This window comes from Lolium rigidum, chromosome 4, assembly GCF_022539505.1.
Source record: "Lolium rigidum isolate FL_2022 chromosome 4, APGP_CSIRO_Lrig_0.1, whole genome shotgun sequence".
NCBI classification, from domain to species: Eukaryota; Viridiplantae; Streptophyta; class Magnoliopsida; order Poales; family Poaceae; genus Lolium; species Lolium rigidum.
In genome coordinates this window covers 210,334,431-210,355,525 of record NC_061511.1, presented here as the reverse complement: position 1 = coordinate 210,355,525, position 21,095 = coordinate 210,334,431, and the positions used below count along the sequence as shown (strand labels likewise).

Here is a 21,095-nt window from a genome sequence, read left to right as displayed (position 1 = left end):
TTGATCATTACTTGCAAACAAAAAATAACTAAAGCAAGACTACCTACTAGTATCACCCATGTTCATCAAAATTGTGGCAGAATGTTAGTCATTATGATTGAACATGTAAAACTAAATGGCCAAATTGAGGGGTAGTTCTACACCTAGTGAATGGTTGACATCTATCTTTTAATATGCTAATGCTACTTTTTTATGATCACGTCCTCAAAAAGGACGAGAGCTTGAAGCTGATACTATCAACGCTCCACTAACACTCATGTATTAAAATTGGTTTACATCAGAGTGATTTTTTCTAAGCCCAAGATGCGTCCATGCAGTATGTTGAATTATTTGGATGTGATCAGAGCCAGTTTCAACTATCGGAGACTAACAAAAGAACATGTTGAGGAAGGCGTTGAGAAAAAGTTAAGTTGATAGAAGGGAAATCTAATATTGATTATCATTAATTCAGCACTAAACAACATGGTTATGATATGATCCTTTCAGCTGTCAAAAGGAGTCACTCATAGATTGAATTACTTTCAATCAATCACCGTTCTGTTGGCAAGGCTATAGCAATACATACAAGAAACACCGATGGTCTAAATGGAATGTGGTTCCCGTCGGAAAGATCAGATGCTCTTGGTATCCACGAGCTTTAAGTAAAAAACACAGCCCCTTCTTGGTAATGCCATTGTATTTTTTCATCATGACGAGATCAACAACCATTTATTCTTCCAATACAAGTTTGAGTGTTTTATATAGTCAGTTATCCAAGTGACTTGTAACTTGTGTACCGCCAAGTAGCGTACATGTGTTGCAAATACCTATTTTTCTGTCACTTTTATTTTTTCTCCTATTTTTCCATTTCTATGTTCAGAATAGGAAGGTCGAGATAGAATTCGGGTACTCTGGACAATATCGAAATCAGGCCGAGCATGACAACTAGTTATGTGAAATTGATCACAATTATATATAACTCTTATTTGGGTGAGAGCAACCACCGTGATATGGCCGCTATGATTATGTAGAAATAACTTGATTGTAATGGTAATAGTTGTTGTCAAGGGCGCATTTTCATCCTTCTACAAGGTTGAAGAATTCTGCCAACATGGAGTATATTTCAAATACCACCTATGTTGAGTAAAATCTATATTTTGTGAAACATGGTACTTACGCGGGCGCTCACAAATACGTGCGTACACTCAACCATATGAAGGGACACCATATCCCTATGAATCTCTCCAAGAGATTGGGACTGAAAGAAGGATCCAACGGGTCTTGAGATTGGCGAAATCAAAACAATCGCCTCTCTAATGTCGCCCCCCAATGAAAAAATATTCGCTTTTATGAGACATTAAAGCGCTAAAGCTAGGATTTGATCTGTGATGTTGACAATCTAACCACGAATTGCATAACTTGGAGCTGACTACTAGAAGAAATATTGGATGAATATTTCTAACAAAAAAAAGATGTAATATATGGGCCGGTGTGGTAGAAGCAAGAAATGGATTCAGTTGAAGGCATGGTCGCTGAAGAGCTTGAACCGCCCGGCGTTGAGCACAAGTTTCCGAACGGAGGCGATGGCGCCAATGACCCCGACGCCGGTGAACACAACCATGATCACAAAATTGGTTATGTACACCAGCGACCTCCTAGGTGGAGACACGGCCATGTTGTACATGACGACGGGAATCACGAAGTCGAGCGGGATGAACCCCACGGACCCAATCACGCCCACAATGGCACCGAAGAACGGCAGCGCCGCCGCCACAAACGCGCAGAACGCCACATAGATGGTCCTCAGTGCCAACCTTGGCATGAGGTTCCGCTGTGAGAACCTCCCTTGCGTCGGGTCTGCCAGCATCTTCTCCATCACCTCGTACGCCACTTGCGCGTACAACAACGCGATGGCGAGGAGCTGGAGGAGGACGAGCACAACGGCAAGGCCGAGAAGCCATGTCGGTGCTAGCGAGGGCCCCGTCTCGGGCATCAAGCTCTGCATGGCGTTGGACCGCACCGTCTTGCCAAAGGCCCAGTAGCCGGTGATGGCCGGTAGGTAGAAGGTGAAGGACGCTACCGAGTAGCAGATCACAAGCGCCTTCGCCATCTTCCCAGCGGCCGGTGGCGCTAGCGTGGCTTGGATCTCCGGCAGGATGCCGTTGCCATACGCGGCAGCTAGGATGGCGACGGAGAGGAAGGCGTCAAATGTTTTCTCCGACTTGGAAGTGCTCAGCGAGTAATCCTTCGTCGGAGCATTGCTCGAGAGACCTATCATGTAGAGATTGACACGCACTTTTCATATCAGATTATGTTCAGAAACACCAAATACAACCTCAGTTCTAAAATGTATGTTCAGAAAGCTAAATTAGATTTTTTAAAGGTTTGCATTTGGGAATGGATGTAGTGAAACATAGACATGAATTCATGATTTGTGTGAGTGCATTACCTGCCCGAATGCAGGCGGCGGAAAGGAGGATGGTGTAGCCCAAGCTAAGGAGCAGCGAGCCGAGGTTGATGTAGCGGAGAGAGTGAAATGACGGCATTTGGGATAGTAAAGCCAACACGACGGCGATAAGAAGGATGAAATGGTACAGTTTCAAAGGGCCATCAGTTCTCAAGCTCGAATACAGAATCTGCACGCATTATTCATATGTCAGACAAATATTTTGACAAAATTAGGAAAAATAGCCTTTAAGCAGGTAAATAACCATGTAAAAATTGTAACCAATGCAATAAACACCAAATTTCAGACCATGAAAAAAATACCAGTGGGAGCACAATTTTGCAGTAAGAAAACATAATACTATATTATCCAATGCAGATTTATGTGCACGAATAATACTATACTATCTACTTAATCAACTTTCCTAGAAAAAACTACTCAATCACCTCTACACAGTTGGCGGCGAGCAAGATGCTGCCAATGGTTGTTCCGGTGTTGATTGCAGTCTGCACGGCCACCACCAGGTAGAACGCCCATCCAGATCCTGCAGAAAAACATGCCGCTCATCTGTTAGTTAGTTCATGCACTTACCATTTGGGTACACAAACTCTCCTTATTTTTTAAACTTGACTTCGATCATCAATTTGACTGCAAAATGTGTACTGTGAACTATTGAAAGAAATTCCGAACGCTATATTTTCGTCTGTCAAATCCAATCGCAGGAGATTGGCATATCACTGATGTTCATGCAGTATAAAATAATCATTCATATAGTAGAAAATAATTGTTAATAAGATTGAAAAAAATGTTCATAAGAGAAAATTGTCCGCACAGTCCAAAATAGGAAAAGTTGTGTCTAAGCTGGGACTCACCTACATCTCCACACTATTTGGAGCTTCACTTTTTTTGTTTCTCTCAAACTATAAAGTATACAGTTACAGTATGTAATAAGAATATTTTACATAAAAAATAATTTAATATATTTATATGGTAATAAAAAATCCGAACTATTTCTGCACATTTCAGTTTAAATGTTTTGGTGATCTGCAAAGCTTCAAGTTCTTATATATTTTCTATTTACGAGAAGTTGCTACAATAGATAAGGGTGTACGTGTAGGCATGGGTTTCATTTTCGCTGAGATTTCAACTCGTAATGCACTGAATTCCAGTAATTTCGGTGGACACCGAAATAATTACCTTTCGGCCAAAATATTTCAGTCATTTCAGTAATACACATGGATCTAAAAAATATTCAAAATATTTTGAAATTTCTGAATATTTTAATTAATTTTGATAGAAAATTTTACTCTTTTGGCCGAAATGAAAACCGAAATCAGTGAAATTCACTGAAATTTTTCAGTGATTTCAGTAGGGTTGAAATTTTTTCCGAAACTGAAATTTGAAGCCATGCGTGTAGGCGAGTGCATGCTCAGAAATCACACAAGTATGGCGATGAAGCAACTATGTAGCATGTGTTGTCTTACCAAAGATGTCGGCGGCGAGGTCTCGGAATCGGATGTGGCGACGGCCGGCGGCCTCGCAGTGGTCGAGCACCCTGGACATGATGTAGTAGGTGTAGAAGGAGATGGCTCCGAGGGCGGTGAGCACCCCGAGCCCCAGCCCCCAGCCGATGCCCCGGAACGCGTACGGCAGCGACAGCACCGCCGGCCCAACCATGGCCGTCGTCAGGTGGAAGCCCGCGTGCCACCACGTCCCCTTCGACTCCAGCACGAACGCTGCCCCCGCGTCCGCCTCCGCTCCCGCCGCCTTGCCGTCGCCGGCGCCGGACGCGCGGTGGTGAGTCCCGGCTTCATCGGCGACGGCGCCGGAGGCCGAGGATGAAAAGGAGAAGGAGGAGGACCGCGTGGCGCGGTGGCCCGTTGACGGCGAGACAAGGAATGGGTTGCCTCCGCTGTTGTCAGCCATGGATCCTCCCTTCCTTCCTTAGCTGCTTGTGCAACCACGCGCGCCGGCTCGACGTTGCCGGTTGATGTTTGTCCGTCACGGCCGCGCCACCATGCGCATGCCGCGAGACGCTGGATGGTTTGCTCACTGGTCGCTGCTACTACTTAAAGCTTGCTCTCCTACGTGTCACATGGATCGAGGCCAGACTAGATCACACCACATGGAGAGACAGCTTCAGGCGGCTAACAACAACAGATTTACTGGAAGTCAAACACCATAGAGATGACGGCTTGCAGCAGCTTCTTGTTTGCATAGCTAAGCTTCCTTTGTAGTTTTTTTTTTAAACGGAGGCAAAAGCTTTGCCTCCATTAATTAAGAAGAAGTTGCTCATTTTTTATGAGAAAACCGAGCGAAAACCTACAACGACAGGGCTAAGCCCATATCAACAGCACACCCACAAGAGAGAAAACATCGAAAGAATGCAACCTGTAAACCAACTAGAACCGACACCCAAAAGCACAACGTCCCACTAAAAGAACATGACAACCAAAAAGAGTCCAACAACTAATCAAGTCAACCGGCCCTCTTCCTTCTTATGCTCCCGATAGATACTTTCCTGAGAGACTTCTCCACCCTCCTAATCATATCCACTAAGGCCTTTCCCGCCAAGATGCAGTCAATGTCCTTGCCATATCCAGGGCTAGCCGCCTCCAAACTAGCGAGCAAGCCGCAAAGCTCTTTTGCAAAAAGAGCTTCAGAACTAGGCGCCAACACTGCTCCACAGTCCAAAGAGGCGAGGGACTGGCAAGGCTCCAACTGTGGTGGCGGGGGTGTCATGGCCACCTCCAAGGTCTCAAAAGAGCATAACGCCAGTGGAAGCACCGCAGGAGAATCACCACGCAACTCATGTCGCTCTGGCGTGATCTGCAACACCGGAGCCAAGGTCTTGTCTATGCCCTCGCTCTCCGAGGCAGCCAACACAACAGGTTGCAGCGACTGGCCGGGGCTGCCACGAGGAGAGAAACAGCTGTAGAAATATTCTTCCTCGACCACAGATGACTTCTCCTCAATGGAGCCAACTGCAAGTGAAACCTGCACGGTGGCGAGCTCATGTCCACCTGAAGAACATGCCTCCGTCGGCTCCAAAGCATCACCAACATGTGCCAACAACAACTTGAGGCTTGCCACCTCCTCACAGAGGGGGCGAGTCGCCTCCTCGACACGCATAGCAACCAACTGGGTGAGCTCCATGTGTAGCAAGGAAAGTTGGCACTGAAAGCGGGAGTCCAAACTGGCGTTGACATTGAACTCCTCACAATACCTTGGAGGGCCCTGGCGGCGATGTTGCAGGAGACGACGAGTGGCACACGACCTCGACCCAACTCCGGGACGCCGATGAACGACATGGCTGTGCGGGCGGAGAGCGGCGCCGCGAACAAGGAGCAAGTGCGTCCGGAGAACGAGCACGACCGTTCGGAGAGCAAGAACAAGAACGAGCGGCGGGAAACCGCGCACGGCAGAAACGCTCACGATCACCAGGACGGCGACAACGGATGCATCTGAAGGGCGCACAACATGAGCTGACCTGGTGGTCACGCTCGAGGCACCGAAAGCATCTCCCACGAGCCCAACGATTGAAGGCGAGGCTACGCTCGAGGCCCTCCTTTCGAAGCAAAGACGATGGCTCACAGCTGGAGCTGCAGCCACGGCCCGCCTGTACCAAGTCTTCCTCATCTCCACGAGCGTTAGCGGCAGGAGCGAGGTCTCCGAACGACTCCGTTGGTGCATCCGCAACATGGCGTACATCGGTGGTGCCGTGAACCGAGCCAGAAACAACGCCTTTGGTGGACGCCATCGGCGACCGCGGAGCCAACTCTTTATCATCGTCGTCGTCATCGTCTGAGCACAAAGAAGCAACCCAAAGCAAGCTTGGACTCTTTATCATCGTCGTCGTCATCGTCTGAGCACAAAGAAGCAACCCAAAGCAAGCTTGGAGATGTCAGCGCATCACCACGTCGGCAGGGTCACTAGTTGCCTCTACAGCGTGCGGATCATCGAGATATCTTACGGTGTCTACATAGTTAGATGATACGAAAAGAGATATTTTTCCAACATGGATAACAGCGTGGTCGATTGGCCCTCTTTTGCCATAGCAGCATTTTATTTCATTTGTTGAACACTTTCCTAAAAGTATCATCTTTATTTAGTTTGCAATAACTGGATTTTTACGCTTGTATGCATCCTAAGTATGCAGATGGTGTAAGGCTTGTTTCTCCTGACCCGAAAAAAGCAGCTTCTTGTTTGAATTGCATGCAGATGCAGCAGTGAGAAAGAAGTCAAAGCTGACCTGTTCTGTTCTACACCCCCAAATATATATAAACTTTTTTGACAAAATGACATACTGTTGTGTCAAAATCAAAGGGCATATGTCAATTTTCTATTAAAAAATTGCACGGCTGCGTCAAAGTGCAATCAAAGGGTATGTGTCATGTTAAAAAAAAACTCAAGTAGATATACACTGATGACTACTGCGTGCCACACAAAACTGATCACCGTAGTCAGCCTAGTACGGACGAATTGCCGATCGAACGGGGTAGAGAGACAGGCTGAACGTATCATCATATTTCTTTCTGAATGATCTCACAAAGAAACAGACAACAAGTTTTGTTTTTTTGGATTGATATTCTAGGCTGTTAACGCTAGTATGTATCATCATAAGGCACTTCCCATACTGAATCCTAACACCAACGGCATCATGACTCTCTCGATGGAGTACTATAAATATATTTCCAAAATGAATCGTGCTCCAGCAACCAGTTTCAATTGGTCTGAGCACTGCCTTAGGGAGAACAAGCAACCTGGAGAAACATTCAAAGTACAAGGGTCCAACTACAGATCATAGGCCGGCATTTCAGAGACCGAGTCCTGATAACTGAAACAAAATAAAAATGTGTGGAGTGTCAGCACAACACTGCCCACTTCAGAGACTGAATCCCTAACGGCTGAAACAAAAGTCTGTGGAGTGTGGCAACGTGCTTGTACTGCAAACTTGTTATAAATTACTAAACCGTAGATAAATTCCTTTCACCCAGTAGTTATTAATATATGTATGACGTGTCAGCTCGACTCGAATACAAGGATTGGTCTTCAGCTTCAACCATTTCATCATCATATAAAAAAAATAGTGGCTTGGTCGATTCAATTGTTTCAGCTTCCACCTTGCCCATGTGCCAAAAACATTGACTAGGAAAAACACTAGTGTTGGTCTTCAGGCAGGAAAAATAATACTTTTGATTCAGCAGTATATACAACACTAAAACATCTCAAACAGCCGTGTTCCAAACAGATAAACACTTCTGATTCTTGAGAACCAGGTACAGGCCTATCATACAAAGAAAACCAGGGTTGCATTTCAGATAGCAAAGTGGACACACACATCAGCCACCAAGCAGGAGGTGGTTTAGGACTTAGGAGATGATATTTACAGTTCTAGCAGGTAGAAAGATTCTACCAGTACATTAGAAGCCCATACAGACAAACATTCCAGTGCTACCTATGCTGAGGAAAACTGTATCGAGAGCATATGCGGTAGATGAGAAAAACATCATAACAGGAGACACTTGAAGCTGCCCAGATGATTAGCAGATATATCCAACGAACATTGCAAGTAACAGGACTGAAATTTGTGGAAATAGGTTTGACGAGTAATAGTGGTAGCATGTAGTGGCCTCAGTTTCTGGAGTATTGCGGCTGCTGCACACTCACACAGATTGTAGTCGGGGCATGATTTAAAAAGCTACTTCATACCAGGGTGGCAGGGTCCAACGAGTTTACCCCCATAGGCAGCTTATGGGTGTAGTAAGATGGAGGATACCCCGTATCAAACAAGGAAACAACACCATAGATAAAAAGCTAACTTATCTCTTCAGGAATGTGCATGCCAAAGCACCACAAAGTGCTAACTTGTCTCTTCAGGGGTGTGCATGCCAAAGCCACGTTTCATCTTCTCGATTCTGATATTTGAAAATCGAAATGGTTAGTATTTGAAAAGCACGCATGGAGAGGAAATTGATACAGACAGTCACTGCTCAATAATTTTAAGAGCTTAAATACATGATACTCCGAGTTGAGACAGGTGCAGCTAAAAGCAATAAAAAAGTTCTAACAGAGAGCTTGCATGTTCCATATGACCAAACTGGTGAACTTGCATAGAAGTAATTTCCTTCCATGTATAAAATAAAGAACAAATGAACAAAAATATGTTTAAAATAAACACGGCAAGATCAAAATGGTCAAAGGAGAAAGTGATGCTGGCCTACTGCATAGGATAAAGGCCATAACCACAATGATTTTGGCCTATAAGGTATAATGCATCCAAAATAATGGATCCCAGGTGGTAATTAACTAATTATACCATTAGATGTTCTGTCAAATACAAATGACTAATGTCAGGGAAATATAACCTAAGACTGGCATTTAGGAACCGAAAACTACTTGGGCACAATGCATCACAAGTCTTAATTCAAAAAGAGTTGAAGAAGAATCATTTTTATATGATGAAATAAAAAATACTATGTATAGATATAAACCACACTTTCCAGAGGTGATGCAGTATGTAAAGGAACTCACGTAGGAGCAAGCTTTCCAAGGTTGCGTAATTTCTGGTTAGTTGTATCATCGATCACATTTCCTGAGATATCCACGGTATATGACTTTCCAGTGAATCGTTGAAGGCCTCTCTTTACAAGCAAATCAAAATCTTTCTGATGAAGTTCTCTGCCGTTCACAAGAACTCCAGTATTCCCACCGGCACAATCCTTGGGCATCGAGTAACTGAATTCTCTTATTAATGGCTGCAAAATGAAAGACCGTTCATGACATGCAGACATAAAGATCAAAGGAACGCATCCCATGAAATAGACTCATCTTACAGGGATAATGCCGCTGCACTCATGCCCCATGACACCCCAAAATCCAGCACGTTGATCATACCTGAATTGCCAAATACAGAAAAAACTATGTTACCTTGCTTTAAAGAAACTTCCTGTGCATGTGAATTAAATGTTACTGTAAACCACTATCTCCATGCTGAAGACCTAACGGAATTGCTAGAAGATATAAAGTAGCGACATGGTAATATTGCACATACTATTTTCCCAATGATGCTACCTTTAAGTATACACATCAGACTGCTGGCAGCTAGTTTGTGGAGCATGCCATCTAAGCATGTTAAGTAATTTGGATTGCCCCAAGTGTGGGGATCTGAGAACAAATTAAATGGCATGTTGCCTCTTTGCATATAAAACAATAGCTTGCGAGTGTGTAAAAAATCTAATAATTTCATAATAGAAAACTAGTACAAATAATGTATACATGTAATGATTACGGAGGTGCCAAGAAAAATAATAATGTATACATGTAATGATTGCTAATTTAAAAGTTCGGATAGGCATAGAAGTTGTATGGTCTGCAATTTTGAGTTAATAGCATTTTAGTGGAGCAAGAAAAAATGTTGGTGAACAAGAATCTTCAATGTCTATCATAGAATGTACAAACTATTCACGGGATCATCTCAACCTGAAGTGGCCCATTTGACTAACAAAAGCAATCTCATCCTTATTTATTTAGTAGATTAATGAAAGGCAAGATTAACATCATGTTCATAGTTAGTTATGCAATGAAACCAGGCATGACCATTTTATCACCGTGGGGCAGCAAACACTTCATCATGATTTCCACTGTTAAACCAGATTTCTTCTGAAGGATAAAACAAATCAATTTTGGGGACACCTGATTGTAGCAGGCATCTATTAGATAAGAAAGGTGTATTTCTCTGGGCAAACGGTTCTAAAGTAAACAATGATCACGGCCAACATCATATACAGCACCTGCTGAAAATACAACAAAAATTGAGAACTGCAATGGGAAAAATTGACTTACCAATATGAACCAGGGCCAACAGGACCAGCTTTTTTCTCTGCCCTCCGAAGAGCACGTTCAGAGATTGAATGACCATTGATCGAAACCTTGACATTGTCCATAGACTGGTTGAACAAAGAAAGATCCTTGAAACCTTTCTTCAATAAACCACCAAAAAATGATGAATCCCCACTCTTACCAGCTGGAGAATGAAATTCATCTAGACCAGCTTCAGAAGAAAAACGAGAGCTAGTATCCCTTTGCTCATTAACTGATAACTCATTTTTGGCTACAATCTTGGTATTTTCACAATTTGAGGACAGTGATTTAGCACAATCATCTTTTCCTTTCTCTTCTTCACTTTTCTTAGTTATGCTGTCAACTTCAAGGACATCGTTATAACCATTTTTGTTGCAGTTGCCATATCTCTTACTGACACCTTGAACTTCAAAGGTGTCATCTTGTTTGCTCTTTTCTTCATATTTTTTGCTCATAGCTTCATCTTCGAGGCTGCTACTGTCATCACTATTGGCCTTCTTCATGTTTTTGTTACCCACATGACCGTCATGCCAGTCTGCATTACTTTGCTTAAATTTCTGTCCATATGCCCTGTTAATAGTTTCTTCACCAAATCCATCCTGCTGACTTTCTTTGCTCTTTTGTTCAGATTTGCTCTCACCTCTAACATCATAGTCCCCTTTGCAATTTAAGCCATATCTCTTGCTCTTGATTTGATCCCAGCCGCTGCAAACTTTTAGTTGACTGGAAAACGGATCAACAAGTTTGTCCTCTATAATCAAGGCCTGTGGACTGATTGTACGAACAGCTGGAGCTTCCGCTTGACTCTCTGCATCTCCTTGACATAATATATCTTTCGGGCTATCCGCAAATCTAGATCTGCGGGTAGACACTGGTTTCAACTGACTGCCCTTGTTCGCCACACGCTCTTTGTCGATGCTACCACAACTCCCAGTAGAAGACTGCGATAAATTGTCCGAAAAATCCCGTTTCTGCCGGTGGCTACCGAAACTAGAACTGTCATCATCCTGCTCTGGATACCACCCAGAACTCTGGCGATTCCGGCGGTCTGAACTCCTTACGCTTTTCGGTACAGCGAAAGAAGATGGTGGAACCAGAGGGTGAACTTTCACTCCTTTAAGCTTGAACCTAACAACCTCTGAGCATGAACCACACTGAACCTGATTTTGCCTCCTTGCTGTGCATTTCCCAGGAGGCAGCTGCAGGAGCTGGTTACAAGAGCTGCACACGACGAAAGGCGCGCCGCCCTTCACTGGCCGGCAGAAATTTTCGGCCTTCTTCCTGAAATACTCCACCCTTCTCTTCGACATCGAGAGGTGCGAGTACAGCGACGACGCCGCGGACCTCCGGTCATACTCCGACGATATCGACGAGGACCTGTCGAACAGGTAGGACGGCCTCTGCTGCCCTGCCAAGAACCTCGCCATCGGGATGTTCTCCTCCTGCGCCGGCACGGCACGCTGGCCGTGGACGCACTGCGCGCACTGACACGAGCTCTGGTGGCCCTGACCACCGTACCCATGACCCTCCCACTGCCCCTCCGGGCGCGGCTGCGGCTGAGGCTGCCGGAACCTCCCGCTGGGCTGCCTCCCGTACCTCTCGTCGCACACGGAGCGCTGGTCATAAGAGCTCGGCGGCAGGCCGTGCCCGTACCGGCCGGCGTGGCGTGAGCGGTGGTACTCCGGCAGCGGCGGCGGCGGCGGGGCAGGGTCCGCGTGCGAAGGGCGCATGGAGACCGCGCGCCGGGCCACGCGGTGCGGGGGCGGCGGCGGCGGCCCCGCGATCTCGCAGGACCGGGTGATCTGGGCCCGTATCTCGTCGAGCTGCCGGAGCAGCTCCGCCGGGTCCTGCCGCTTCAGCGCGGCCCAGTCCACCGCGCCGCCGCCCCGGTCGCCGCCGCATTGCCCGTAGTCCACCGGCTCCTGTGCCCTGGCCCTACGCCTGTACTTCATCTCCTTCGCCTCGCTCCCCATGGCGCCGGATTCTCCGCCCCCTTCTTGGTGGACTGTAACAGGTGTAAATCAATGCGTGAATTCGCGGGCTGGATCAAAGTATGCTAAGGGTTTAGGATTAGCGGTGATGCTTCCCGATGCCAGGGAGCGGAGGAGGAGGCGGCGGTTACCTTGACGCCGAGAGCCCGCGGCGGCGCTCGGCGGCGGACAGAAGCTACGGCGGGGATAGCGTCGGCGCCTCCGGTTCTCCGTCAGAGCTCTGCGGCGGCGCCACCGGTTTAGTGGCGGCTGGTGCGGTCCGCCATTGGCGAGAGCGGCGTGGCAGTGTGGTGGTGGCGGGCGGAGCGGCGAGGAAGACGAGAAGGGGGTCAAGTGGAAGAGTTGGCTATGTAGTACACTCTGTATCACTTTACAGGGACTATCTTGTGATACCTTCAATTCTGTAGGGGCTTGCGCGTGATAATCCGGCAAAGTTCGGCGGAACCGCGGGATTCGGTTGGGCTGAGCCACTGACGCGGTGGACCCACGTGTACGGCCGTGCGTCCAGCTGGGATGAACTGGACTGCTTGACTAATGCTACGCGCATTGCATGTTTAGGAGCAGGTTCTTGTCAAAACAGTAACATGGTAGTAGTTTTTTTTTTTTGAGAGCAACCACATATATTTCATTAATCGAACACCAAGTTACATGAAGCAACACATGTGGAAACTAAAAGACAAACCGGGATAAAATGATTATCCTGAATTTGCAGATAAAAACCTAAAAGATCGAGAAATACAAAACGATCTCTAGGATTTCACTGCAACCACCGTTGCCGGCGACCGCCGTCCAATTCCAACGCCGCCAAGACGAACGCTAGAAGAGACGCCGAACCTCCACCATTGCAAGATCCAAAAAGCACCATCGCCAACGAGGCTTTGTGAGTCGATGAACGAGCCTCGCTGCAGCGGCGAGGCACATGTCGCCGTGGCACGTCGACCGGGGACGTCCCCGTGTCGTCTTGGACCAAGGTACGCCGCCTCCCATCGACGAAGTCGGAGAAGAACGACATAACCACCACCTCCGGACCATCATCTTCGCTCCGGAAGAACCACCTCGCCCGGTCCCCGCCGCCGTCGTGGACAACGACAAACGCCGGTGACACGTCGAGAAACAGATCTCGCCGGATGCGAAGAACGGCGAGAAGACCAAGCCGCCGACCTGAAAGATCGACAAGCACACGTTGCCAACAACTCCGAGACGCCGCCGTGAAGGTCGCCGCCGGTGTGGGAGTGAAGTTGTGGCAGATTTATTTGCCCAGGCGCCGCTCCCACCACCCCAACGACGCACCATAGAAGACAAAAACTAACCCTAACTACTAGGCCAGAACGGAGGAAACGAGGTTCCCCCTCCCTCATGCCGCCGCCAAAGCGGCAAGCGGAGGGAGAGGAAACCAGGCCCAGCGCCCTGGCCGGAGATTGGGAAGATTGGATCTCGCTCCGCCGCCGCCCCTCACGAGCGGAGAGGAAAAACGGTTCGTGCAGTCCCTCCAATGACCGGACTGCTGAGAGTAACATGGTAGTAGTTGGGCACAAGGAAATCAAAAGCACAATGCTATCTGATTATTAATTATTTCATGATTTTGAGCTTGACATTGAACATAGTTATGCATTTTTGTGTCTTTTGAGGTAAAAGCGGTATCCTCACCTGGATTCTTTTAGTTCTGATACAAATCTATGTGAATTCATACAATGTGGGTAGGAGTGCGGGAACTCCTTGACTGTGAGTGGAATCCAGCAGGGGCTGGGCAGTTCCTGGCTATCGGCCAAGGCTTGTCGGACCCGCTTCGTAGGATAGCGTGGTTTACCTTTGCAGCCCACTGTTGGACCCTTTGAAATATTAGAAATAAACTCGCTATTGAGGGAAAGATGATCAACTCTCCGGCTGACGCGTTGTTCCAAATGTCGATGTATATGCAGAGATGGAGGGTTCTGGTCAGACCGACGGACAGAGAGCTGCTTGACGCGGCGTTGGACGAGACTCGGAGGCTCCAAGCGCGGATGAGGAATGACGGGTGAAGACTACACATGTGATCTCTAGACAGAATCCTTTTGTTTCTTCTTCATGTGTAATGTTTTGAAACCTGTACTGCCCTTAGCCTATGTTGGCGTTATCTGTGGAATCTTTATTCGTTTGGTGGGTCTAGGACCCGTGGTGTTATAAGTTAAACCTTGTTGGTGCCATGGCTTTGTATATAAAGTCGGACCTTTGGCCTTCTGTTTAAATTTGTTAATACAATGTGACAAAATATCACACGTTCCAGCCGGACCATGCAAAGAAGCTAGAAAAGCAACATATTAGTTATGGTGTGATCATGACATGAAATCGTCGCAATGTTTTGCAATAAACCAATGTAAGCTAGCTAACCACTTTTTTTGTGTTGTTGCAATTGTTAGTGGCATATTAATGTTAGCTCTAGATTCGACGATACTCCTACTAGCTACCACTAAGTACCAATCAGTTGAGTGACTAGTAGTATGAGTATAATGCTTTTTCCTAAAGCAGCAGTAGCAGTATAATGGAAGCAATGATTTTTGTCAACGACTGAATAAAGCAGGCTAATTATGCAGCCATGTTTTCTTCATATTCACATGCCTTTCGAGCAAAAACATGGTCCTTGTCTTGGAGCAGCTTTCTGTAAATCCTATGTGAGTTAATCTACCCTCACAATATATATGACCTGAAAAATCCCACGCACCTTTCAATCGGACCATAAGAAAAGAGCTCAAAAGCGAAATGTGATGGTCCGATCACGACCCAAAACATTGTTGTGTTCGTCGTGTTTGGTAAGAACAATGTGCTTAGATCTCTTTGCAAAAAGGAAATCTCAAAATTGTTTTTTTATGTTTAGTTATGTTTGAGCTAACCTCATTTTGATTGCTATTGTTGTGGACGTGTATTAGTTAGCTCTAGCTAGCTTCAATGATACTACTAGCTACCACTACGAAGCAATCAGTTGTGCGTGAGTATTATACGCAGACACTGATGGTTTCGCGGCAGAAAAGTAGTCGTGTAATGTAAGCAATCATGTTTGTCAACGACAAAAGAAAGCAGACGAATATATGCGACCTAAACGCGCATGTGGTCCGTCTCTGCTTTGCCTTAATCTAATACGCCTTGTCAGGCTAATCCTACCTGTATTCGATCGATGTCTCTGCATGGAACAGACTAAACTAGTCACAGGGATGTTCGCTACAGGACGTTCTAGTGTTCATCGATATCGGACAACAACCCAAAAAATGTGAAGCGCGTGCATAAACAATACTAGTTGTATCACAAATACCGATATAGGTAATGAAAAATACTATCTCTATTTATGAAAAGATGTCATAAATTTATTAAAATTTCGATGTATCTAGATCATTTTGAGCGTATAGATACGTCTGAATCTAGACAAATCTCCGACATCATTTTATGGACGGAGAGAATATATATGAAGAAAAATATGAAGTAACTGAATTATGAAATGGACTGAACACCTGTGTCTGAACCCAGCGAAGCAAGCATGCATGGAGCGCCTAACTCTTACAAACAAATCGATCGGAACCTGGTGAGCCGATTAATCAAGAGATGAGATAATCTAAGTGGCAGTGCTGCACTGTTACCACCTAACCATGGTCCAACAACAGACAGGACGTACCAGAGATGCCAATTGCCACATGAGATTCTCTTGGCCCGGTAGGCGTGTCACGTCCAACCCCAAAGTCGAACTTTAGCTTTGCTTTCCCAATGGATATTGCACACCAAACGCTGCAGATCTCACATTGATGCTCCAGTCAACACCGCCCGATCGATGTGTGCCGAATTTTTGCGATGGGAGTAGCTGGCACTGCCGTGCATGGTGAGAGATTTGGGACCGAATGTCTGGTCTTGACACTGAATAGAAACAGCTAACACGGGGCATGATCGTGTGACCAAAATACTCACCGGAGAACAACTGCTCGTACTGGTTGCTGCAACCTCCCAGTTAAAAACAGAGAGAGAGGTACCATCAGCCACCGTGATAACACGAACAGGAGAAACAAGAGAGCGAAGAGCAGAAATAATAGAAGACGCAGAGGTCATATGAAAAGAAGCTCCAGAATCTAGATACCACGGGGATGACGTACCTGACTGTATGGAAGGTGGTGGTCGCGCGGTGCCAGAAGAGCCAGGCACAGATCAGCAGTACCCGTCGAGGAAGAGCCTGTACCAGCGAGCAGACCACGAAGACCACGGATAATGTCCTGATCAGATAGCGCAACAGCAGAAGATCCTGAAGAACCAGCCTGACGACGAGTATGCTGCGGCGGGCGTAAGTTGGGATCCCTCTACCAGCAAGTAGAGATAGTGTGGCCAGTCCTGCCACAGTAGGTGCAAGGAGGTGATGTCGAACCACGAGGCTACTGGGGCTGACGCTGACCCTGGAATGGAGGAGTAGGAAGTATCGGCTGTGCCGGAGGCCGCAACGAAGCCGGCGGCATAGGAGGTCCACGAGCAGACGGCACAGGAGGGCCACGAGCAGCAAGAACAGAGGGAACCTCAAGAAGGCTAGCACCACGAAGACGAGTCTCCTCAGCACGAAGCTCAGCAAGGACCTCAGAGAGCGGAACACGACCACGGGCAAGCAGCTGGGCCCGGCGCGGCTCAAACTCCTTATGGAGCCATGACAAGAACTCAAAAACGCGCTGAAACTCCAGATCCGCGCGCACAGTCGAACGACGGGGACAGGTGGCACACACAGCTGTACGGAGAGAATCAAGCTGACGCCAAATTGCACCACTCTGAGTGTAGAACTCATCAATAGTAGAATCACCCTGCTGAAGGGCATGCTCCTGGCGGACCACAGATAGGTAGAGAGCATCCCCAGATGGCTGGTAGCGCTGGCGAAGAAAAGCCCACTGAGCAGCAGCAGCGGGAAGACCCATAAACTCAGCCGCATACTGAGGCAGAACACTGGAGGTAAGAACAGCAGCAGCATGAGCATCCTCATCTATCCACTGAGTGTACTCGGTCAGATCCAGCCGGTAAGTCGCAACGGCAGTAGAGTGGTCCTGGACCTTCCGGTCATAATCAGCCAGAGCAGTGTCATCAGCACTCTTGGCTGCATCCTTATCCGCCTAAGTAGCATCAGGGGCAAGGGCAACAGGTGACGGTGCAACAGGCATCGTACGAGCAACGGGGCATATTTGGAAGCAAAGAAATGAAAAACATACTTCCTTGTTTTCATCAGTGGAGGAGGCACTTTATTCTTGATATCTCTTTGTATAAGGATATAGTAAGGGATAAGCATGTAGATAGTCTGTCAAGATGGATTGACTCTTTGATCCGAACCTCCTTTTCTGTTGTTCATTTTTTGAAATTTTTGTAAATATTTGTACAGCTCCTTTTTGGTTTTAATAAAATGTCGTGGAGCACAAGATCTACAGTGCTTGATCAGAAAAAATGGTTGCTAGAAAGCACAACCTACGGTAAGCATCATATGGCAGGGTTGCAAATGAGTACTGAATTTATTCCAATGATTGTTTCCTGCATGGAGAGCAGTTGAAGCGACGCACATCTGATAAGATTGATAATGATCGCTTATTTAGTTCTACGGCATTTTATAGGTGTGTCTGCTGTTATTACGCATACCGATGTTGTTCTTGTGCTTTAGTTAGGAATTTCATACCTATCTTGTGGGTCTAGGTCAAACAATGGGCTTCGGAACACCGAACAACCAAAAATATCAAAGTATATCAACACCCGTGTTACAGAGGTGTTCCAAAGTTAAGAAATCCAGAAACGTTGGAAAGGAAAATTTCAAGGTTGGATATTTGAGACGATGTCCATTTTGTTGTGCTTAATGGTGCTCATTGCTCTACAGTCTTTGACAATATCGTGTTCGAGTATTATATTTTTGCTAAAACTGTAATATCTTGAATGCAGGATGCTTTACTTAATAATGACAAGACTCTCAAGTCTGTTGTTGCTGGAGCAACTTCACGGTCTGAATCTGTATCATCTATATTCCCACGGTAATTGTTTGACTATAGACATAGTATCATATTTTATATCATGTTCATGCTCTTATTGGATTTTTTCGCAAGCCATGGCGACTCTGCTAAGTTTGACTCTTCTGCTCCATCACTTGCGGAGGCTGCAAAGCTAGGCTTTATGAAATCTAAGAAATGCACCGAGAGTGCTCTACGGAATGTATCTGTGCTTCACGTTGGTGATGAGAAGCATGCTGAATCTAACAAATTTGACATGGTAAGGAGCATCTACCTATTGCACTGCAGTATATGTATATGACATCATGCACTAATCTCTCTAGTGCCTTGTGATAGGAAAAAGTGATGAAAGGGTTTGGAGCTCGTGATGCTTCTGGAGCTCCAAATGCCCCTCATTTGCAAGTTGGTGATGTTCCTTTGAAGTCTTTAGAGGCGTGCCCTTCTAGGACCATAGTACCAGGAAAAATAGCTCCTTTGGATCTCACCTTGAAGACTACTCTGTGGTTTGTTTCTTCATCTTCTGTGAAGTGGTGGGTGGGCATTACCTTCTCTTGTATTTCTGTCTTATCTTCAAAACTTCTTTGTCTAGAAAATGCACTCTCCCCCAATGAATTCCACATGTCTCTTAGCTAAACCGGTGACATATCTCAATTGGCGCCCTAAAAATTAGATATGGAAATGGTCATGTGTCTATTAGTCTCCTAAGATTTTTTAATGCAACCTGCAAGAAAATTTCGACTTATTTTGATTTACTATTAGTGTCTGTATGTGCTAGTACTCAGAGCCATGTTATATAGCACAACATTTTCAACATATGGTCACTAGGGAAAGAACTTCAGAATTACTTACAAGTTGAATCTTATTGCATTTGTTCTCTTTTTTTTAGATTTTCTACCTTAGAGACCCTAAGTATAATAATAAATATGTCTTGTAACAGGTGTCACAATTTAAGTAAAAGTTTATTTAGGGGCACCATTGCTCAGAGTTATCGTGGTAGGTCTCAAAATTAACGACGCACAAGGCTTGAGAGCAACAAGGAACAATTGTTCTCAAGGGAACTCAAATCATGGGTATATCCACAATCCCTGTTACCTTCTTCCACCATATTTGTTATGCTCTCATCTACTGGACGAGGAGGTAATCACTACACCTGAACTATCATGTATTTTAAGATAAACTATCCTTGATATATCTCTTTACATTTTTCCCCTTCTGGCATCTAGAAAGAGAGTTCCTTGACAAAAGGTATCAGGCCTGGGAAGATTCATTTTAGAATCTTTTCTACATGCTCCGGAACAATATGTTGAATATATTTTATGGTATCTTCTTGCTCCTCAGACCTCAATGATCCAGTTACTTGATGTCATCTATATGTGAAATAGAACTGTTTTCATTTTTTACATGCACAATATTGGTGTAGTTTTATTATAAAAACAATGTATGCAAAAAAAAATTAACAATGGGGAGATGCATTTTTGGCACTATATAATAGGTATTTCTCTCTACCTAGTACTTAGTTTTTCTAAAGGGTGAGAACTCCGTTAACCTAATGCCACATTTTTCTCAAGGTTCTACTATTGAATTTCATATTCCTTGGAATTATGGAATTTTAAGGTTCTACTAGACTGCTACTCCATGGCCAACCCTTCTTCATTGTACTGAACATCTCCTTTTTTGTTCGAGTTTATAAAGCACAATTTGTTGCTCTATTTATTCGTGGAAACTGTTTGGAGAAGCAGTCCTGAAATACCTACTTATCACAATCTACCCGTGGCAAACAGTCACTATTACGAAAACTTGTAGGTTCTTTATCTACCTTACTGTTATTTTCACATTTCTTTTGTAGTCAGTATATGCCTACATATTAAGATCCCATATTTCTTTTGTACACCAACCATTATGTCATTATATTATTGTTACGGATTTGGAACTAGTACTTTAATCAAGTAGATCAACTTCTTGGTTGGCAACGCGGTTCCGGATTTCTTCATTTTCAATTTTGAGGACCTAAAACATTTTCCACATGCAGATAAAACATTAATATTTTGTGACTTAACCATTGTTACAGTTGTTCCCCCATAGTGAAAGCAACATCTTTTCGGTGGTTGTAAATTAAAAATTTCAGATAGAATAATATGATTATGTGACTGCATTGATGTATGGTGTTTGCTTTTCTATGCCTCTTTACAACACTGAAGTGGAGGAGGCTACAGAGGATGACCTGATCGAATTTTTGAAAATCCAAACACTCAATCTGGGCCAGGTTCCATTTGATTCATCAACCTTTCCTTTATCTGCTTTAGTCAGGCGGCAGAGTACTGACTGATGAAGATTATTCTATTGAACATGCAGACACTTCATATAGATGCTTTATCTGAGGCGGACAACACCACACAGTCGCTCCGATGTGTGCCAAGTACTGTCCATGAAAAAAATAAACTTGAAGAAATAATCATTCTCTACCAATTAGCTCACAAAGTTGAGGTACAATGATGTGAGTCGATCATGTCCCTCAACCCCAATTAGCTACTTGCGGACCATTAATTTACCTAGCATTGTTCAACTGACCACAAATTTGGCACAAGCTAGGGTGCACAGTCACATGAAAAATGATGTTTTCATGGTGCCCTACTAGTTTGGTTTAAAATTTTCAAAAAAATCATGTACCAGGTGCTATGACTGTAGCTCTGCTCTCCAAAAGGATTCATGTCATCTGTACTTAGACCAAACCTTAAGTTCCTTGAGTCCTCTATAAAGTACAAGAAGTTTCTATCAATTTTTCTCCACTTCGACCCATTAGCAGGGTGTCTTAACATTGCGTCTTTCTTACGGTCTTCTTTGTGC

General features: G+C 45.2%; 2 protein-coding genes and 1 pseudogene across 2 annotated transcripts; 1 reads left to right on the top strand and 2 right to left on the bottom strand.

The window, feature by feature from the left end:
* Nucleotides 1–1,231: 1,231 nt before the first annotated feature.
* Nucleotides 1,232–4,351, bottom strand: LOC124648162 (probable GABA transporter 2). The gene is made up of 5 exons (XM_047187963.1): nt 4,132–4,351; nt 3,910–4,047; nt 2,872–2,969; nt 2,429–2,615; nt 1,232–2,250 (listed from the first exon to the last, which is right to left on the bottom strand). The coding sequence occupies exons 1-5, from the start codon at nt 4,349–4,351 to the stop codon at nt 1,493–1,495; spliced, it is 1,401 nt and encodes a 466-aa protein (XP_047043919.1). The 3' UTR covers nt 1,232–1,492.
* Nucleotides 4,352–7,740: 3,389 nt separating this feature from the next.
* On the bottom strand, nt 7,741–12,510 carry LOC124706962. Its single transcript, XM_047238623.1, has 5 exons — nt 12,427–12,510; nt 10,271–12,298; nt 9,262–9,322; nt 8,960–9,183; nt 7,741–8,343 (listed from the first exon to the last, which is right to left on the bottom strand). The coding sequence occupies exons 2-5, from the start codon at nt 12,259–12,261 to the stop codon at nt 8,289–8,291; spliced, it is 2,331 nt and encodes a 776-aa protein (XP_047094579.1). The 5' UTR covers nt 12,262–12,298; nt 12,427–12,510; the 3' UTR covers nt 7,741–8,288.
* LOC124648161 lies at nt 12,378–20,744 on the top strand (annotated as a pseudogene).
* Nucleotides 20,745–21,095: the final 351 nt, after the last annotated feature.

Bases quoted from the DNA above. Each gene is read 5' to 3' on its own strand.
- LOC124648162 (XM_047187963.1), bottom strand. From the start codon at position 4,351: ATGGCTGACAACAGCGGAGGCAACCCATTCCTTGTCTCGCCGTCAACG. The intron at 4,048-4,131 runs GGCACGCGGGCT...GCATCGGCTGGG, and splicing joins GGAGTCGAAGGGGACGTGGT to GGCTGGGGCTCGGGGTGCTC. The intron at 2,616-2,871 runs GTGATTGAGTAG...TAATGCGTGCAG, and splicing joins TCGCCGCCAACTGTGTAGAG to ATTCTGTATTCGAGCTTGAG.
- LOC124706962 (XM_047238623.1), bottom strand. From the start codon at position 12,261: ATGGGGAGCGAGGCGAAGGAGATGAAGTACAGGCGTAGGGCCAGGGCA. The intron at 9,323-10,270 runs GTAAGTCAATTT...TTGGCAATTCAG, and splicing joins GTTGGCCCTGGTTCATATTG to GTATGATCAACGTGCTGGAT. The intron at 9,184-9,261 runs GTAAGATGAGTC...TTCATTTTGCAG, and splicing joins AGTGCAGCGGCATTATCCCT to CCATTAATAAGAGAATTCAG.